The sequence below is a fragment of the Vidua macroura genome, chromosome 27 (assembly GCF_024509145.1).
Source record: "Vidua macroura isolate BioBank_ID:100142 chromosome 27, ASM2450914v1, whole genome shotgun sequence".
Lineage (NCBI taxonomy): Eukaryota > Metazoa > Chordata > Aves > Passeriformes > Viduidae > Vidua > Vidua macroura.
In genome coordinates this window covers 4,899,711-4,918,601 of record NC_071597.1, presented here as the reverse complement: position 1 = coordinate 4,918,601, position 18,891 = coordinate 4,899,711, and the positions used below count along the sequence as shown (strand labels likewise).

General features: G+C 63.3%; 1 protein-coding gene across 9 annotated transcripts; it reads right to left on the bottom strand.

The window, feature by feature from the left end:
* Positions 1-706: 706 nt before the first annotated feature.
* FMNL1 (formin like 1) lies at positions 707-18,671 on the bottom strand. 9 transcript variants are annotated; one of them, XM_054000343.1, is made up of 28 exons: positions 18,573-18,656; positions 12,650-12,733; positions 12,314-12,397; positions 12,152-12,225; positions 11,513-11,596; positions 11,169-11,300; positions 10,224-10,349; positions 9,859-9,967; positions 9,561-9,637; positions 9,374-9,467; positions 8,984-9,058; positions 8,341-8,451; positions 8,118-8,270; positions 7,925-8,026; positions 7,580-7,817; positions 7,068-7,373; positions 6,831-6,952; positions 6,191-6,393; positions 5,452-5,686; positions 5,301-5,369; positions 5,118-5,198; positions 4,368-4,497; positions 4,117-4,280; positions 3,797-3,898; positions 3,464-3,556; positions 3,160-3,283; positions 2,814-2,901; positions 707-2,194 (listed from the first exon to the last, which is right to left on the bottom strand). In XM_054000343.1, the coding sequence occupies exons 1-28, from the start codon at positions 18,615-18,617 to the stop codon at positions 1,951-1,953; spliced, it is 3,549 nt and encodes a 1,182-aa protein (XP_053856318.1). In that variant the 5' UTR covers positions 18,618-18,656; the 3' UTR covers positions 707-1,950. The 9 variants fall into 9 exon arrangements, with proteins under 9 accessions (XP_053856318.1, XP_053856319.1, XP_053856324.1 ...); XM_054000344.1 differs by having other exon boundaries at positions 8,118-8,267; XM_054000348.1 differs by having other exon boundaries at positions 2,107-2,194; positions 2,810-2,901.
* Between the last annotated feature and the right edge of the window lie 220 nt (positions 18,672-18,891).

The following is an 18,891-nucleotide window of genomic DNA, read 5'->3' as shown; positions in this document are numbered from 1 at the left end:
GGCAGCACTGACTTTGATGGATCTAAGCCCAGGCTTTGGTGAATAGTCTGACATCTCCTTCCAAGCAGACATCCCTTGTCCTCCCTCTGTCCCACTGTAGGGGATTTGCTGCACTGGGAGCTGCTCAGTCTTGCCTTGGGAGGCGCAGGGGTGAGGCAGGCGGAGCTCTGGGGATCCCCCCACACCTCCCAGTGCTGCAGCCCCTCTGCCGCTGCTGCTGCAGGAGCTGTTTGTCTGCACAGAGCTGAATCCTTCTGGTAAACGAGCCCAGCGGGCTGGGAGGGGCTGTGGCCAGGCTGTGTGAGGACAGTTATCCTGAAAGACATTTTTTGTGCTGCCATGCACCCACATGTCTGTGCTGTGAACAGACCTCAGAGCTGTTGTCCTCAAAAAAGATGGTGGGTGGTTTGTTGCTAGAGTTCCAGACCGGATTGTGTTGGAAGGGACCCTAAAGATTATCTCGTTCCTCTCTCACCTCCCACTATCCCAGGGGGTGTCAAGCCCCATCCAACCTGGCCTTGGACATTTCCAGGGATGGGGCAGCCACAGCCACTCCCTCCATTTTTCCATTCCTCCCTTCCTTGCTCCTTCCCTCTCTTCCTTCCTTTCTTCCTCCATCCTTCCCTCACTCCATCTTTCCTTCCTTTTTCTCCCTCCCTCCCTTCATGACAGCATGCAAACCCTTCTCCCAGACAAGTCCTTTATCCTCTGAGACATTTTATTACCAGCTCTGCTTTAGATTAAACAGGCCTTCAGTATATAAAAATAATGTATACAAATGAGCAGTTAATGGTTTACATTTCTGGCTTAAAGGCATTTATAAGTTACACATTCATTTCCCATCTCTCCCCGGACACGGAGCCGGCGCTGAAGCAGCTTAAATACAGCAGGAAGCAGCGGCTGCTCTGGCTAAAGCTGGGACGAGCGAGAAAGGACAGGAGGAGGGACGGGAGGAGGAAGGAGCGTCCTCGCATCGGGACGAGCGGGGGCCGTTTGATGGAGCAAATGCACCGAGAGGTTCAGCTGCGGCACTGCGGGGTCGGCGTTACTGAGCAGCAGCGGGGCAGGGGAGGGAGCGACAGTCGGGTCCAGTCCGGTACCGAGAGGCTCCTGCAGCTCTGGGGCCTCTCCTGCCTGGCGGTAGCAGGGACCCCGCAGCCTTTGGGATCGCGGTGCTGCGGGGCTGGGGGCTGCCGGCATCTCCTGCGTGTCCCACCCAAGAAAACGGGGGGCTGACAGTCCCTGTTTATCCCAGAGGCTCCAGCCCCGACAGTGCAGGTGGATGCTGGGGAAGCAGGTGGGCGGAGGTGCCACCACCTCGCAGAAACTTGTCCCTGCTGCTGATTGTCGCAGCTACGGAGCCTCCTCTGCGGCTAAGAACAGCCCAGCGCTGCTCGCCACAGCCTTGGGGACACCCTGTGTGGGAGTGTTCCAATCCCTGCTGCCGCAGCACAGAGAAATTTGAAGGAAGACTTATAAAATCATGTAAAATAGCACCGCTGCCAGCCCCTGGCTCCGGGAGGTGCCCGGGGTGGGAGCTTTGCAGCAGCTCCTCACTGGCTGTGCAGCGCAGGAGAACGCGGGCCTCGGGGGGGCTCTGCAGGGCAGATGTGCGGGGGAGATGAGCGGGGAGCGTTGTGTCCCTGGCTGACACCTCCTCCCCTCCCGCAGCGGCAGTCAAAGGCACCAGCAAGCCGAGGGTGGGACACACCGGTGCGCAGGGCTGGCCCCGCGCCCGGCGTGCGAGGGAGCAGCGCCGGGATAGGGATGGGACAGCCCCTCTTTTCCTTCCAGGACAAGCCGGGGCCCTTTCTATGCTTCTCCCTCCCTGTCCGTAGCCAGGAGGGTCCCCCAGCCCTGCCAGCCTGGGGAAAGGAGCTCAGGGACATGGCCAAGCAAGTGCCGGGGGTGCCTGTGCCCGGCCCAGGCAGGCAAGGCGGAGCTGGCACGTTAAGCGGCTGCAGCAGCTCGAAGCGGGCACTGTCCCTCCACCCCGCCGAGCCCCGGGCTGAGGGACTGACATCCTGCGGTCCCATCTGCGTCCGGAGGATGGTCCTGCCCCGCTCCTGGAGCTGCAGGGACGGCGCCAGTCACAGCGCGATGTCCGGCGTCGCCTGCAGGCTCTGCCCCGCCGCCCGTTTCTTGGCGCTGCCGCGGGCCTTGTCCCCCCGCCGGTACGGGTTGTTCCGCAGATCTGCACCGGGGGAAGTGCAGGGGCCGGATGAGCTTCGCTGCCCACCGGGGATGGCCGGGGTCCCGCACCCATCACGTTAAGATGGAATGGTTTGTGTTGGAGGGACCTTAAAGCCCATCCTGTCCCACCCCTGCTATGGGCACGGACACGTTCCACTCCCCCAGGGTGCTCCAAGCCCCGTCCAGCCTGGCCTTGGACATTCCAGGGATCCAGGGGCAGCCACAGCTGCTCTGGGCACTCTGTGCCAGGGTTCACCCTCACAGGAATGAGTTTTTCTCTGAACCTTCAACTTAAAACTGTCCTTCGTTCATTTAAAACCCTTGCCCCTTGTCCTGTCTCTCTGCCCGTCGCCCCTCTGGGTGTGAGGACACCCAGGACGAGCCAAGGGCCGAACGCAACGATGGGAGGAGCAGCAGCTGTGAGCAATCAGCCCGTGGGACCCCGACCGTCGGCTCTGGGAGCCCAGCACGGCATCGGGGGCTGATCCCGGGTGCCCCCGGGCTTGGGGTTCAGCGTGGCACAAATCCGGCCACACACCTGGAGAAACCCCGGCGGGGAGGGGGGGAAGCCCGGCAGCCCCCGCCCACCTGCGCCGGCCCCGCTGCCCCACGTTACCTACAGAGGACTCTCCTCGTTGAAGCTCACGTCGCAGAAGAGCCGGGACGAGCGTTTGCCCGTCCGGGCCGTGAAAGGGACAGTTTTGAGAGCTGAGCAGAGTGATCCAGAGACAGCGAGGAGGAGCAGGAGGAGAGAGGAGGAAGAAGCAGAAGAGGAGGAAGAGATATGAGACAGGGGAGGGAGCACTCAGTAGCTTTGCCATGAGGGATGTGAAGGTGCTTGCAGGTAGGTTTGGTCCCCGTGGCAGGGCTTGGTGACTGCCCAGCTCCCGTGACAGCCCCTGCAGCCCCCAGCACTGGGTCTGTCATGTGGGGACACCTGGCTGCTCACCTGAAATCATCTCTCACCTGAAATTATATCCTCAATGGCCCCATCTTTGCCTTCGTAGATGAGCGGTTCCTTCACCATCTGCTTCTTCTTCAGCTCAGCAATCATGTCCATCTGCTGCCTCCTGGCCTTCTGGACAGGCAGCTGGGAGGGGACAGGGCGCTTGAGTGGTGTGATCACACCCCAGAGGAGATGGGGTACCCTCCCCTTCACCTCCCACCCACCTGTCCCTCCCCAGGACCTGTTTAGTCCTTCCCCACCACTCAGCCCACCCAGGGCTGGGGCTGGGATCCCACCAGGACACGGACATGGGGGCACCTTCACCTCGGGCTGCTGCTCGCTGCCAGGGGAGCTGGATTCTGCCTCTTTGGCTGCGGCCTCTTGCTTCTTCCACAGCTCGATGTCCTGCTCTGCTTTCTTGGGAGAGGGGCAGGAAGGATGTGCTGAGCCAGGGGAATCCAGGACTGCAGCCCCCTTCCTTCTTCGCATCACAGCCCCCAGCTCACCCCAACTCAGTTCCAAAATCTCTGACCATCCCAAGGGCATTCCTGAGCCCCAGCCTTGCCTGTGACCTCTGCTGATTGCTCCAAAGTGGAGTCAGGTGCCCCAAATCTCCTCCCAGCCCTCAGAAACAGAGGACCCCCTGCCCCCTCCTACCTTGTAGGCTTTGATGAAGCGCATGAACATGGGGAAGAAGGTGGTGGGGGGACTGGTCTTGGGGTTCTCCCCGAAATACTCCACAGCTGACTCATACGCTTCCTGTGGGCAAAGACACCTGATTTGGGGGCTGGGCAGTGGTGCCCACCGCCCACCACCTCCTTCCAGCCTCTCCCACCTCCCCATCCTTCCCTGTTCCTCCTGCCTGTCCCACTGGAGCCACATGCCAAGCAGGAGCCTCTCCCATGGGGCAGAGGGTACCCCAGGGTGTCCCCATGGAGGGGACTGCCCCCATGACCCCACTCCACCCCAGCACCCACCTTGGCGGTTTTGCTGTCAGCCTGCAGCTTTTCCATCACCTCCGAGTTGACCTTGAGGAAGTCCTTGAGCACGGGGCTGTCGTCCTGTCTCATGAACTCCCTGCGGGTCAGCTCCATGCCCTGCTGCAGGCTTCGCACGTCTTGCAGGACACCCTCCAGGGACACTGCAGGAGGCGAGCAGTGCGGGGTCAGGGCAGGCTTGGGGTGCCAGGGGCTGCCTCGACCCTCAGCCCAGAGCCCGTGGGCACTACCTGTGCCTGCCTTGTCAAGGAAGTGCAGCTCGGTGTGGAAGCCAGTGAGCTCTGGGTACTTCTCCATGATCACCCGCACCAGGTAATGCAGCAGCGTCTGCTTGCGGTCTGTCGACTTCATCTCCAGGAGCTGGGGCAGGGCAGAGTCAGCCCCGACCTGCAGCCACCACCCCCTCACCCTCCTCAGGGCTGCCTCTGGTGCCCCTTTGTCCCTGTGGCTGGGTCCATATCCATCCCTCCACTCTCACAGCTGGATTTGCATCCCTCCATCCCCCAGCCAGGTCTGCATCCCACCATTCCCATGGCTGATTCCCATCCTTCTCCATCCCCATGGCTGGGTCTGCATCGCTCTGTCCCTACATCCCCATATGTGACCTTCCTCCCTCCATCCCCGCAGCTGGTTCCCATCTTCCTTCATCCCATCTTCCTTCATCATGGTCCTTGAATCCTTTAACCTCTCCATATCAGGTCTCCATCCTTCCAACCATTCCTGTGTATCTCCATCCCTTTGCCTTCTGCTCTCACCTCCTCCATCCCAACATGCGGTGTCTTCATCCTTTTGTCCCCACAGCTAAACCTCATGTCCCTCCATCCCTACTGCTGGTCCTTGCGTCCCTCTATCCCCATAGCAGGTTCCTGTGTCCTTCCATCTCTGCAGCTGGTCCTTGTGTCCCTCTGTCCCCAGGGCTGGTCCCTGGCAGTGGCAGTGCCCCCCTCACCCCCACACCAGGGAACCCACACCGACCCTACCGCATCAAGGCTCTGCAGCCGGAAGCCGTAGGCAGCCCCACGCTTGCTGCTGTTCATGTAGTTCCCGAAGGCCAGCACAATCTGCGGGGACACCACGGCTTGGGGACACAGGGCCAGGAGGGCACAGTGCCCACAGACACTCTGTGTGCACCCATCGGGGCCACGTCCCCCCAGAGCCCTCACCTCGAGGATGTGGCGCAGTTTGCTGGAGGACTTGAGGGACATGGAGGCGGCGATGATAGCGTTGAGTTGCTGTGGGAGGGAAGGAAGGGTGTGAGTGTCGCTGCAGGAGCCGCCCCCGCGCAGCCCCCGCCCGCCCGTCCCCGGCGCACACCGGCATCAGCAGCTGGGCCGTGTCGCCGAAGCTGCCCAGGAAGATCATGACGTTCATGCGCTCGGCCAGGCGCGGGATCTTGCTGAAGCGGATCATGAACTGGTCCTCGTCCGAGAGCTCCTCCGGCGGCTGCTGGTCCCGCTCGAACTTCCCGATCAGGGTCCGCTCGTACTCGGTGGGCAGGAAGCGCAGCAGCAGCTCCAGGAAGTCGAGGCTCAGGGCTTGCTGGTCGTACCTGCGGGGAGGGGACACCCCTGGCACTGTCAGGCCCTGCCGCAGGTCCCCCTGTCACCCTCGGCTGGTTCCATCATCCCTCTGTCCCCCAGAGCTGGTTCCTGCACCACTCCATCTTTCTGTATCTGGACCCTGCATCTCTCTATCTCTCCATATGGATCCCTCCATCTCTCTGTCTTTGGTCCCCTCATCCCTTCTTTTCATATCTGGTTCCTGCATCCCTCCATCCCCACAGCTGGTCTCAGCATCTGTCTGTCTGTCTGTCTGTCTGTGTCTGTCTGTCCCCACAGCCCTTTGTCTCAGATCTCAACCCTGCATCTCTCCATCCCCACATCTGATGTCTCCATCCTCCACCTCTCCACATCTGATCCCTCCACCTCTGATCCTTCCATCCCTCCATCTCTCCCCATACCAATCCCTGCGTCCCATCACATCCTCCACCATCCCAACCCCTTGGTCCTGCTGACCTTATCCCAGCCTTGCCCAGCCCAGGGGGAGCACTCACGTCTCGATGGCTGTGCAGATGTCCTGGATGCTGCGGCCGCCCTTGCGCAGGGTGATGGCCAAGTTCTTGGCCCGGTTGGACTCCATGAGGGTCACCTTGCTGGGCGCCTTCTGCGTGGCCTTGGCCTTGAGGGCACTGATGTCCAGGGCGGGGCCCTGCGCCTTGGTCTTGAACTGCTCCTCAAAGTCACTCATGTCCAGCTCCTGCGGGGACAAAGGGCTGTGGACACAGCAGGGCGGTGGCACTGGACATCTGGGGTGAGGACAGGGCCAGAGGACCAGGATAAGGGTGAGGAGCGAGGATAAGATGAAGCAAGGGGATGAGGATGGAACAAGGGGACAAGTACAGGGACAGGCAAGGGGACAGGGAGGGGTAAGGAGGGGGTGAGGGGACCAGAGGATGGAGATGAGGAAGAAGAAATGGACAGGATGTAAAGGTGCACATGGAGCAAAGGGACAAGGGGAGGAGAAGCACGTCTGGTCCCGTGTCCCTCTCCATGGTGCTAAGGACTTTTCCTGACCTCCAGCTCCTCCTGCAGCCCTGGACACCGTGGGTGGGTGCAGGGTGGGCACGAGGCAGCCTCAGCATGGCCCGGGGCACTGAGGCCCCCTGTGCCCGGCCTCCTGTCCCCTGTGCTCACCTGCAGCACCTTCTCATCGTTGAGCTCGGTGAAGACGGTGCCATCGATCTGGCTCGGCTTCAGGGCCACCCAGTTGAAGACGGGCATGCGGAACTTGGTCTGGATGGGCTTCTTCACCTTCACTGCAGGGTCACAGGGAGGGGGGGCACGTCACAGTGTGGGGGGTCCCAAACCCGCCCCAGGGTGCCCCCAAACCCCTCCTGGGGAACATCCCCACCATCCCTGGGCCGCACTCACCTGAACCGTTGGCAGTGGGGGGGGCGCCCGGCCCGGCTGGGGGCTCCCCACCGAGGGGTGGGAGTGGTGGAGGGGGAGGCACGGGGCCCTCAGGCCCCCCCGGGAGCGGTGGGGGGGGTGGTGGCATTGGGGCACCCGGGAGCGGGGGAGCTGGGGGGGGGGCGGTGCCTGCGGGCAGAGGGGGTGCGGGGGGTGGGGGAGGGATGGGCTCAGCCCCCGGCAGAGGTGGGGGTGGTGGAGGGGGTGGGGGCGGGGGGGCAGCAGGTGCTGGTGGGGGAGGTGGGGCTGGAGCCAGAGCCGGAGCATCTGCAAGGGAAAGAAGATGTGGGTGAGATGGTGACACAGCAGGGCACGGTGCCACCGCCACCCTCCCTCTGCTACCGCACTACCCTGAGTCCTCGGGCACATCCCCACCCCCCGCCTCAGTTTCTGTGCCTGGAGACTCGCTGCCACCCCTCCTTGGTGCCAGGTGCCCCCGCCGGGAAGGGGACATCCCCTCGCACCCACGGTACCTGTGCAGGTGGCGGTGGTGTCGGTGGTGGCAGTGGCCTCCCCAGAAACCACGGGGGTTGCGGGGGTTTCTATGACAACGGGGACAATTTCGATGGCGACGTCTCCGTCGGGCCCACGCAGTATCTGCACCAGCCCCTTCTCCTCGAGCTCCGCCAGCCGCCGCTCCAGCGCCAGCCGGTAGCACTCCTGGGGCTGCGGGGACGGCGGGCTGGGCGGCCGCGGGGGGCTCAGCTGCTCCTGGAGAGGTGACAACCCCCGGCAGGTCACTGGTGTCCCTCTGCACCCCTAGGAGCCCGGTCCCTGAGCCCCAGCCTTCCCTTGGCACCGCGGCACCCCCGGCTCACCCGCAGCGCCTCCAGCTCCCGCCGCGCCTGGCTCAGCTGCTTCTCCAGCTCCGCTATCTTGGCCATGGAGTCGTTCTCCGCATCCTGCAGCTTCTCTGTCAACTGTGGGGGACGAGGCGCCGCCGCTCAGCCCCGTCCTCATCCCTCCCTCGGGGCTTGCGTCAGCGGCTCTGCCCACGCGCCCACGGCCCACCTGGCTGACGTGCTCCTGCAGCTCCTCCATGTGCTCCAGCACCGCCGTCTTGGTCTCCGAGTCCTCCAGCATGGCCCCCACGTCGAAGATGTTGTCCAGGTAGGCTTGGATCTGCACCTGCAGCTTGTCGCTCTCAGTGAGGCGCAGAGTCTGCTGAGGGACAGCCAGTGTCACCATCGGTGCCAGCAGCACCCCTGGCACCCCCACCCTCGGGATCACCCACCTCCAGGTACTGGTCCAGCCCCAGGTGGGTGAACTCGTACTGCAGGAACACGCGGAAGTTCATGTTCTCCACCGAGTGCACCACGATGTTAATGAACTGCATGCAGGCCACCTGTGCAGACACGGCTCAGCACAGGGCCAGGGTGGCTTGTGGGGATGTTGCCCCCGGGGCTGCATGGGGGGTTGGTGGCCCTCGGGGACGTGGTGCCCCTGGGAAGTGCATGGGGGCTTGCACAGTCCTGGGGACATGGTAGCCTGGGGACAGCACAGCAGCCCTGGGGACATGATGGCCTGGGGACAGTTTGGTGGCTCAGCATGCTTTGGGATGTGATGGCCTGGGGACAGTTTGGTGGCTTAGAAGCCCTTGGGGACATGATGCCATGAGCACAGTACAGTGGCTTAGAAGCCTTTGGGGACAGCAGAAGAGCCCTTGGGACATGCCACCCCCAGGAAAGCACAGTGGCTCAGCACCCCCTGAGGACATGGGAGAGTTTTGCTAGTTCAGCATCCCCTGGGACACGATGCCATAGGGACAGTGTGGTGGCTTAGGAGCTCTTGGGGCGTAATGGCCTGAGGACAGTGCAGCAGCCTTGGTGACATGACGCCCTGGGAACAGCAGAGCATGGGCCCCAGCAGCCACTCACCATGAAGTCAATGTTGGTGTCCTCATTTCGGAAATACTCCATCAGCTTCTCAAAGCGGTTCTTCTCCCCGCAGACCTGGTGGGGAGCAGGGGGGCTGAAGGCCAGGGAGGACATGGCCAGGGGACACCCAGGAGGGTGACAGGACAGGAGGTATCTATTGGTGACACTATCCCAACCCTGACTGGTGCTGCCAGGCACCCAGCCCAGCTGAGACATGGCCCTGGGGACACATGGTATGGGGACATCAAGCCCAGTGACTGGAACATCCCCAAACGAGCCAGAGATCTGAGGGTGGTGCAGGGCTCTGCCACACCCAGGGAAACCGAGGCACAAACCCAGCTGGAGCACAGATGTTCATGTGGGGACTGGGTGTCCCTGCTGGGGACTCACCTCCTTGAAATTGTCAAAAGCAGCCAGGATGATGTCGTGGCCACCTCGGACCAGGCAGACAGCGGCCAGCAGCTCCAGCACCAGAGCCTTGGTCCTGCAGAGACACGCGGTGTGAGGGGGCTGGGGCCGTGGGGTGGGCGAGGGGACGGGGGTGACAAGGGACAACAGGGGGCAGGGCAGCTCCTACCTGGCATTCTTGTTGTTGAGGCTCAGGGTGATCTCGTTGACACAGGCTGGGTGGTTCATCACCAGGCTGAAGCCAGACTGGGGAGGGGAAAGGAGCATTCATGGGGTCGTGTGTCCCCCTGGAGACACACAAGGCCCGTGGGACACCCCCACGCCACGTCCCCATCAGGCAGGAGGTTGAGTGAGGGCATCTCAGAGCCAGGGGATGCAGACCCAGTTCCACCCCGGAGGTGCCACCGCGGACGCGGGGGATCCCGGGGAGCCCCAGGCGGATCCCCGCGGATGCCGCCCACTCCCACCTGGTAGTTCATGATGGCGCGGAGGCACATGATGCACACATGGACATCGTCCTTCTGGCTGACGAGCCGCGAGTTGCGCAGCGTCTTCCTGCTGTGCGAGGAGTTCAGCCTGGGCGGGGAGAGCGCGGCTGAGCGGGGCCCGGGGAAGCCGCGGGCGCAGCGTAAAGCGGGGACGGGACAGCGCAAGGGGGTGGCAGCGGGGGCGGGGGGACACCGGGGCACCGGGCGGCTGCACCCCACGGGACAAACCCTCGTGTCCGTGCCCATCTAGAAGCCCTGGGACTGGGACTGGGACTGGGGGGGTGATGTGGGGTGGGGTGGGTTTTGGGGCCCTCTCGTGCACACGGGTGGTCTCGGAGGCTCACCGGGGCGGGCAGGAGCTGCCGGGTGACCTGGGGGCACTGTCCCCATCGCTGCCCGGGGCACCGCAGGGGACGCTGGGGTGGACGTGGCGGAGGAGGGTGTGGATGTGCTGGTTCGAGAGGCAGCAGCTGGAGGCGCGTTAGAGCCTGCAGGACAGGAGGGAGAAACGGGCTCCCGCGTCGCCTCGGGGACACCCGGGGACAAGGGATGGGAACCCCTGCGGGTGCCACGTCCCTCCTGACCTGTCCCTGGGGCTGGGAGGGACACCCCGGCTCCTCCAGAGCTGCTGGCAGGCGGCGAGGGACCCCCGCGGTCCCCCGGGTGCCACGTTACAGCTCGTGGGGTGACCGCGGTGGGGTGTCCCTGGGACCCCCCCGCCCACCGGGGATGCCCCGCAGGCCCTGTCCCCAATACCGGTGACCAGCAGCGGGGTCCCGTGGGGTGTCCCCGTCCCGCCAGTGCCCCGTCACCTACCGTCAGCGCGTCCCCGGCAGCGTGCAAGAGAAGAGCGGGGTTAGACGGGGCTGCGGGCGAGCGGCACCAAGCGAGAGCCACCAGCCACCAGGACCGGCTTGGGGGGACACAGGCCCGTCCCTCCGCCCGGGTTTAAACCAGGGGGCTGCGATTTGCTCCCCCAAAATCTCCAACACCCCCAATTTTTGTCTGTTCCTGGGGTTTGACCAGAGCACCCGAGCACGGTCGCAGTGCCGGGGTATGGACACGGCTGCAGCCCAGTCCCAGGCAGGGCTTAGCCCCTGGGGGCACACAGGGGGATGTGGCTTTGTCCCCACCCTCCAACCACCAATGGGCGCCCATTTTTAGGAGCGGGCCTGCGTCTCCCTGCCAAGCCCCTCTCCAAGCGCGGTGCGGCCGGGGGTGCAGCGAGGCGAGAGCGGGGGACACGGCACAGGGACACGGGGACAGCTGGGGACGGGACCACACGTTACCTTACAGTGAGGGGCCGCGGTTTGGAGGAGCCCTGCGTGGGGGAAGAGGAGGTGCTTTTGTTCAGGTCCTCCAGCGACCGCTCCTTGCCCTTGTCAGAGCCGGGGCTGTTCTCTGCGCTCTCCATGTCATACCTGGTGGCCCATGGGGACATGGGGACGGGTGAGATGTGGCACCCCAATGCGGGCAGATGCCCCTCAGGGATGTTGGGGATGTTCTGCCCAGCCCCAACCATGGAGCATCGCCCTGATGACAAGGGAGAGCACCCCCAGGGACCGCCCCAGCCCTGCTGAGCCCCCGGGGCAGCTGATCCCAGCCTTGGACAGGGGACCCGGTGGGGACGTACGCGACAGAGCACTGGGCAAAGGCGAGGTACTCCAGCAGCACGTCCAGCCCCTTGTTCTCCTCGTTGAGGAACTCCTGGACCCAGCTGGAGGGTGCAGAGGGTTAGTGGGCTCTGCCAGCCCCCACATCCTCTCTCCCCCTGTGCCCAGACACTCAGCAGAGCCACCCCCTGGTCAGAGGTTCCCAGCAAGGGTGGAACACGCTGGGAACATGAGGTGGCACCATGAGCTGGCATTTCTCTGAGGGCAGGTGAGTGCCACGGTGAACCTGATATATGGGGGACACAGCCCAAGGGCTCTCCTGTCACCACTGCCACCACTGCCACTGTTGCCACCACTACCATGACAGGACAGCCTGGCCCTGGCATCCACCACCCCACAAGGGGTCAGGACAGCCAGCGTGGGGCAGGGTCCCTCCTGGCACCCTGGGGGGACCAGAGAGTCATAATGGGGTTCAGAACCCCCAGCACACCCAGCTGCCTCAGCACCCTCAGCCTCCCATCAGAGCCCTCCTAACGGGGCAGGATGAGGCCACAGCCTCCACATCCTGCTGTCACCCTCTAGCCAGAGCCAGCAGCACGTCCACCCCCATCCCAGAGACAGTGGCAGTGGCTGGGTGACAATGCCACCCCCACCCTTACCCGATGTAGTTGGTCCTCAGGGAGATCTCCAGCTCCCGGAGCACCTGCGTCGACTCCTGCACTCGCCTCTTGAACTGTGGGACGGGGACAGCCATTGGCACCGTCCCTGTGCCCAGCCTGGGATGGGGACCAGGGGACCGGGGTGCAACGGGGACCCCTCACCTTCCTGCTGACACCACCTGTGTCCAAGTAGCTCCTCAGCTTCTGGATGTAGGCAGATGGAGGGTTCTTCACCTGGAAACGCTCCTAGGAGCCCCAGAGAGAGGCTGAAACTGGGCCAGCTGCTGTGGCACAGGGACATGCCACTGTCCCCACAGCAGCCACAGTGTCCCTGTCCCCACCCCAACTGCATCAATGCTTAATGAGGTTAATGAGGTGCTGTGTCAGTAACGAGATGGATGTCAGTGCTTGGTACAGCCAGACTGATGCCCAAACCATGCCACGAGTGGCACCTGGGGACAGGGACAGTACTGGGGACGCTGTGAGCTTGGACCTCACCTGATCACAGATCAGCTCCCACTTCTTCTCGTTGTCGTACTGGTTAAGCAGCTTCATCTTGTCCGGGGGCAGGTTCATGGAATTCTGTGGGTGAAGGGTGTCAGCGCTGGGGGTCACCCCAAAAACACCCCTGGGATGCAGCACCCCCTGCTCAGCGAGCACTGGGAGTCCTTGCTCAGCAGTGGGAGATGGGGAGACCAGTGGGAGGATGGGGACACTGGTGGGAGAATGGGAACACTGGTGGGACATGAAGATTCCAGTGAGAAGATGGGGACACTAGTGGGACAATGGGGATGGAACAATGGGGACAGGGGTGGGAGGATGGGATCATGGTGAAAAAATGAAAGCAGCATTCTCAGGATGGGAACACCGGGGGGATGATGGGGACAACCCTGGGAGGTTGGGAACACCACTATTCCCAGGATGTGAGCATCCATGAACCCATCAGTAATGTCCCCACCTGAGGGGACGGGTGGGCAGCGAGTGTTGGTGGGGGACAGGAGGAAGAACTGGACACATCCACCCATGTCATGAGTGTACCATGTGCCCAGCCTTAGCCAGCTCCATCCCGGCAGGGCCACACGGGGTGAGGGATGGGGACACGACTGGCGACAACTGAGGGACCCAGGAACCTGAGCTGTGCTTGAGGGGTCACCCCTGAGTCCCCACCACCGCAGGTGCGTGACGAGCCCATCTGGGGAAGTCAGTGTTTATTGAGAGACAATGCTGTCAGGGCCTGGCACGTCCCTCTGTGCCACCCTTGCACAGCCCCAGCCCCCACGGCCACCGCAGGACGTGACGTGGTTTCCGCTCTCGGCACCGGGCGCTGCCGAAACCGCCTCCGCCATGAGCGAGATGCAGCTCCTGTCCCTGGGCTGCTCTGCTGAGGGACACCATGGGGTGGCCTTCATGGGACACCCACCATGGCCTGGGCCAGCTGCAGCTCAGCTCGGCTCACAGGTGATTTTTTTTGGTGAAAGACCCAATTTTTGGTGCTCCAGCTCAGCTGGAAAGCATCTGCAGGCTGGCACAATGGCATGTGGAGCAATGCACAGCCCCAGGCCACCCCTAAATCACAGTCTTGGGGTTCCCTGAGGAAGAGGGTGGGGATGTGGGATGCATGCCATGTTGGAACAACCACATCCTTGGAGGAAGGCATCTCCCAGGGCTTTGGTTGCCCACAGAAGAGCAGGTCCAAGGGGAGAGGTCCCACTGTGGTGGGCAGGAACAGAAACCTCTCCACCTTCTCCAGGGAGGACCTGTCAAGCTGCTTTCACAAGAAGCCAAAACAAGGAGCAGTGGGTGGGGAGGAGCTGGGTTGGGCTGGGGCTGGCTGGCACGAAGAGCTGGGCAGGGGGACAGTCAGGCTGCAGGGTCAGAAATGGCCTTGCTGTGAGGCCACTGGAGCTGCTGGGTGGGTTCTGGAACTGGCAAGGTGACAGCAGCACCTGGCTGTCACCATTGTTGGTCCCGAGCTGCCATCCTTGGGATGGATGAGGATCAGACCAAGGGACAGCGCTGTGCCAAGAGGGACCACACACCCAGACACCCCACCCAGGGCTCAGTCACACCCGTGGCACCTTCTGTGGGACACTGTTGGGTGCCCTTGGCAGAGAGGGGATGGTGGCACTGCCACACGGACCAGCTTTAAGCCATCACACGTGGGACCTGGACCAAGCAGGACCTTGCACTGGTGGTGGGACAGGACCCAGCAGGAGGCTGGGGCAGGGCTGTCCCCGTGGAGGTGGCTCTGCCCCGAGCCCCGTGGTCCCTCCCTTGCGGGCAGGATGTGGCACAGGTCGGGTACAAACTGGGTGGTGGCTGCGTCCCGGGTGGGCTTGTGGTGCCGGGGAGGAAGCGGCTCCGCTGAGGAGCCTCAGCCGGCAGCACAAAGAAACCGGTTCTCATTTCCTGCCGGGGAGGGGGGAACCGCTGCTGTGGGAGGTGGGGCAGGGCGGGAGGTGTGGGGCAGAGTGGGTGATGTGGGGCTGGGCGGATAATGTGGTGCAGGGCAGCAGCCAAGCACCCCACAGATATCAAAGGAAGGACTTGGTCTTCCTCCTCTGCCTCCTTTGGGGACAAGGATGGAGGAGCCACAGCGACTTGTCCCCAGTAGCCACATCCCACCTGCCGTCATCCAGCACCCAGCTCCCTCATCCTGCCCCTGCCCGGGGCTTCCCAGCAGCCTCACAGCTCACCACGTCACTGAGTGGGTGCCACCAAATGTCCCCCAACAACTCTGCTGTGACACAAAGTGCCACAGAGCCTGAAGGGCCATCCCAGCCATGCCCAGCCAGCACCAGGATGAGCCTGGCTGGGACCCAGCACCAGCTGTGGGTTGAGCCAGGTTTTGCCCTACACTCAAACCAAGGCCAGGGGAGGTGAAGAAACACCAACATCATTTTCTGGTACAAAACAACCTTTTGCTGTCAGGGCTGGCCGGGACGGAGCTATTTTGGGTGTCAGACACCTCTTTGTGTTCCACACGTGAGCGGGCAGCGCCGAGAGGAGCTGGGCTGAGCCGAGCTCCGCACCAAAGCTGGCACAGAATGTTCTGGCATCCTCCAGGGAAGTGTTTGTGCTGCAAACCCCGGCAGGCTGAGCATGAACTGGGCTGAACCCTGGCAGTGCCGTTTCTGGGGCACGGGGGATGTGCAGGCACAGAGAGGGGATGGAAAGCCTTGGCAGCACGTGGGACAGGACGAGATCCCAGCCCAGCACCAGGCACAAAATCCTGCCACGGGGAAGGGGACAGGGCAGGGAACTGCCCCAGATGGTGGCTCAGGGGCTCTCCCCAGCTGCAGGAAGGGCCAACATCACCAGGTGTCCGGGTGACCAACAGACAATGCCACTCCTGGGATGCTCCATCCCTCATGGCCACAGAGCGCCCCTGAGGTGGTTTGGGACATGCCGAGTCGTGAAGTGCCAGGTGTCCCATGGTGTCCCCTCCAGTGACTCCAACTGCCACTGGACTTGTTCTCCTGCCTCTTCCCAGGGCTCATTGCAGGGCACAGAGCAGGACCAGGCCCACCCAGGGCTCCCTGACCACCCTCATGCAGCAAACTGGGCTGGGGAACACTGCCCCATCAGGGATCCAGCCAGACCCAAACCCTCCCAGCGTCAGGCAGGGACAGCCGGTGCAGGAGGACACGTGTCCCCAGGATGGCCGGAGGGGTGGCAGCAGCGGGCTGGGCTGGGCTGGGCTGAGCTGGGCTGGGCTGGGCTGGGCTGGGCTGGGCTGGGCTGGGCTGAGCTGGGCTGGGCTGGGCTGGGCTGGGCTGGGCTGGGCTGAGCTGGGCTGGGCTGGGCTGGGCGGCCGCTGCCGTCTGCGGCTCCAGCTGTATTTTAAGAACAAGCAGAAGCTGATGTAGCAGCAACCGAGAAGAGGAGCCTGATCCCGCCAACGTGCCTTCATCCCTGCTGGGCCTGCCTGCCCACCCTGCACTGGGATGTCCTCCTGGTTCACCTGGGGCTGGATTCAGCAGCACAGGAGGGCTCCTGCACCAGGACACTCTCCAGGCCCTGATCCAGCAGCTGGTGGCTCACAGGCAACCTCCCACCCAGGACACAGGTCCCCCTTGGGGACATCCTGGTGCAGCCCTGTATCCCCCAGCCAGCCTTGGCCACTGTGCTGGAGCTGGATCCAGCAGGAAGCTGAGGACCAGCTTTGTTTCCTGGTTGAGCCAAGGCTGACACTGTAGCCAGGGCTTGCTGGTGACCCATCCTGCTGCTGGGGCTAACAGCACATCTGCAAACATCTGCAACAGTGAAATTGGCCTTGCACTCCCTGCGAGAAGAGGCAGCAAAGCCCCCACCAGGAAAAGCGCCCGGCTGGAGCAGCCCCCGTCCCAGCCAGCCACTGTTTGATTTTGACTCCACCACACCTCAACTCACAATTCCATTTACATGTTCCCAATTAATGCCCCTTGACATGCAAAGGGGGGGAAATCCTGATTGCTTCAAGCAAGGGTATCGGGGCATCCTTATCCCAGCAGCAAAGATGCTCTTCCTCTGCTCCATCCCAAAAATCCACCTCGTCATATCCCAAACTACTTGGCACGGGACAACCCTTCCATTGCTCTGCCAAAGCGGCATCTGCCACAGTGCCCCAGCTGGGAAGAAGCCAATTTTTGAGAATGAAGTTTTGGGAAACTAAATTCCCATTTCTTGGCAGGGAATGGGTGTATCCCCTTCCTGGCAGCAATTTGGATCCCCATGGCTCCTCCCTGGGCTTTTCTGCCAAGGCTTTGAACCACCAGCTCTCCGAGTTTGGGATGTCCAGCCCAAAACTGATTTGCACTGAGCTCTCATGGCATCACTGCAACCATGGCAACATGTGAGGTCTGGATCGTGTCCCACCAGGAGATTCCCAGCTCATCACCACCTGCTCCATCACTGAGCTCAGGAGGTAGAAAATTTGAAGCCAGAGTCAGGGATTGTGTTTGTGGTGTGTGAGGGCAGAGGGACCCCCTGTCCCCATCCCCCCGGGGTTCTGCTGCCCCCACAGCCATGAGAATGGGGAAGGGACTGTGAAAGGAGGAAGCAGAATTGGGACAGCCGCTTTCACAAGACACCCGCTTCCCGTCGGGGCATGTCCAGCCCCCTGGGTGCCCCTTCTCCTGGAAAAGGGCTTTCCCTCGGGATGAAGGCAGAGAAGGTGGTGTTGAGGGCCTGGAGCAGCGCTTTCCACTTTTCTGATCATTTTTTGGTTTAGGATTTCCAACCTGCTGGGCCCAGCCCAGCTGAAAGCACTGCTTCCTGGGGCCTCACAGCGGAAACACCCCGAGTCTCTTCCTGCCACCGCTGCTGTGACAGCCAGAGCCATCAGAGGCACCGCCACCCCACCCAGCCACCTGCCACCCCGGGTGTCCCACTGCAATCCCCTCCCTGGGAGTCCCGCGGGGGTCCCGCCAAGCAGCGCCCCTCACCATCATCCCCCTGCAGCTGCGGCCGCGTTGCTCACCCCCAAATAATCCCAGAAACTCCACGAGATAAAAAAGCTCCCAAGGAATTTGTGCTCGGGGCTGGGATGAGGCACCCTGCCGAGCAGATCCCGGCAGGTCCAGCCGAGAGGATCCCGGTGCGCCGGCATCGTGGAAGCTGCGCCCGGCACGGGATCGGCAAAACGGCTCCATCTCCCGCCAGGGGCTCGGGGGGTTAAAGCAGCAATTTTTTTTTTTTCTCGGAGCATTTTTGGGGAGGGCATGGGTAGGGGCTGGAGCAGGTGGCGCGGTGGCGGGACCCGGCCCTCCTGGCGCGAAGGTCACGGCCGGCCCGCCCCGCTCAAGGACGGAGGGAGCGAGCGGGAGCCGCTCTCCCGCAGCTCCGAGCGGCTCCAGGAGCTGCCATCCATCCCACGGGAACGCGGCTCCGGCATCGCCCGCTGCCCAGCGGCGGGAGGCCGGCAGCGGTGCCGGGGGCTTCCCCTGCCCCGGGGAGGAGGAAGAGGAGGAAGAGGAGGTGAGCGAAGCATCGCCATCCGCAGCACCGGCTGCTTGCGGCGCGCTCCGGCCCTGCCGCCGATCCCGCCATGGCGGAGCCTGCCCGGGGTCCGCGACTCGGGGTCACCCCAAGAATTTGGGGGTTGGATCCCCCCCAAGGTGAGAGCGATGAGGGGAGGGGAGCGGCTGGGGGTCATCCCGGGGCAGGGCTGAGCGTCCCCGGGGAAACCAGGTGAGAGCAGGGCAGTCACCATTATTAATAAGAATATCAATTAAATAATAAACCAAATAATTAATAGAACGACGGAATAGTAAAAATACCATCATTATAATGATGATAACGGTGGTAACGCTGCTAACGATGCTGATGCCGGTAGGGATGCTGAGAGACCCCCCCCCCAGCGATTCCCCCTGTCCCCCCCGTTATGTCCGGACCCCCCTGTCCGGCCCGGCCCCCCCTGCGGCCGCCCGTCCCCGCTCACCAGGACGCGGCCGAAGCGCTCCTCCAGCTCGGCGGCGCCGGGCATGGGCTGCCGGGGGGGCGGCGGGCCGGCGGCGGCAGGGGGGGGCCCGGGCTGCGGGCGGTGGTCGCGGGGCTCCCGCGGGGCCGCGCCCCCCTCCAGCCCCCCGGCCGCGTTGCCCATGGCGGGCGCTGCGGGGCGGCCCCGGCTCCGAGCCGAGCTTCGTCCTCGCCCGTCCCCGCCGCCGCTCGCCGGCGTTTGCAACTTCTGCGGGGCGTTATCGCGCTATAAGCGCTCAGCCCGCCCCCGGCCCCCGCCCCGGCCGCAGCCAGAGGCGGCC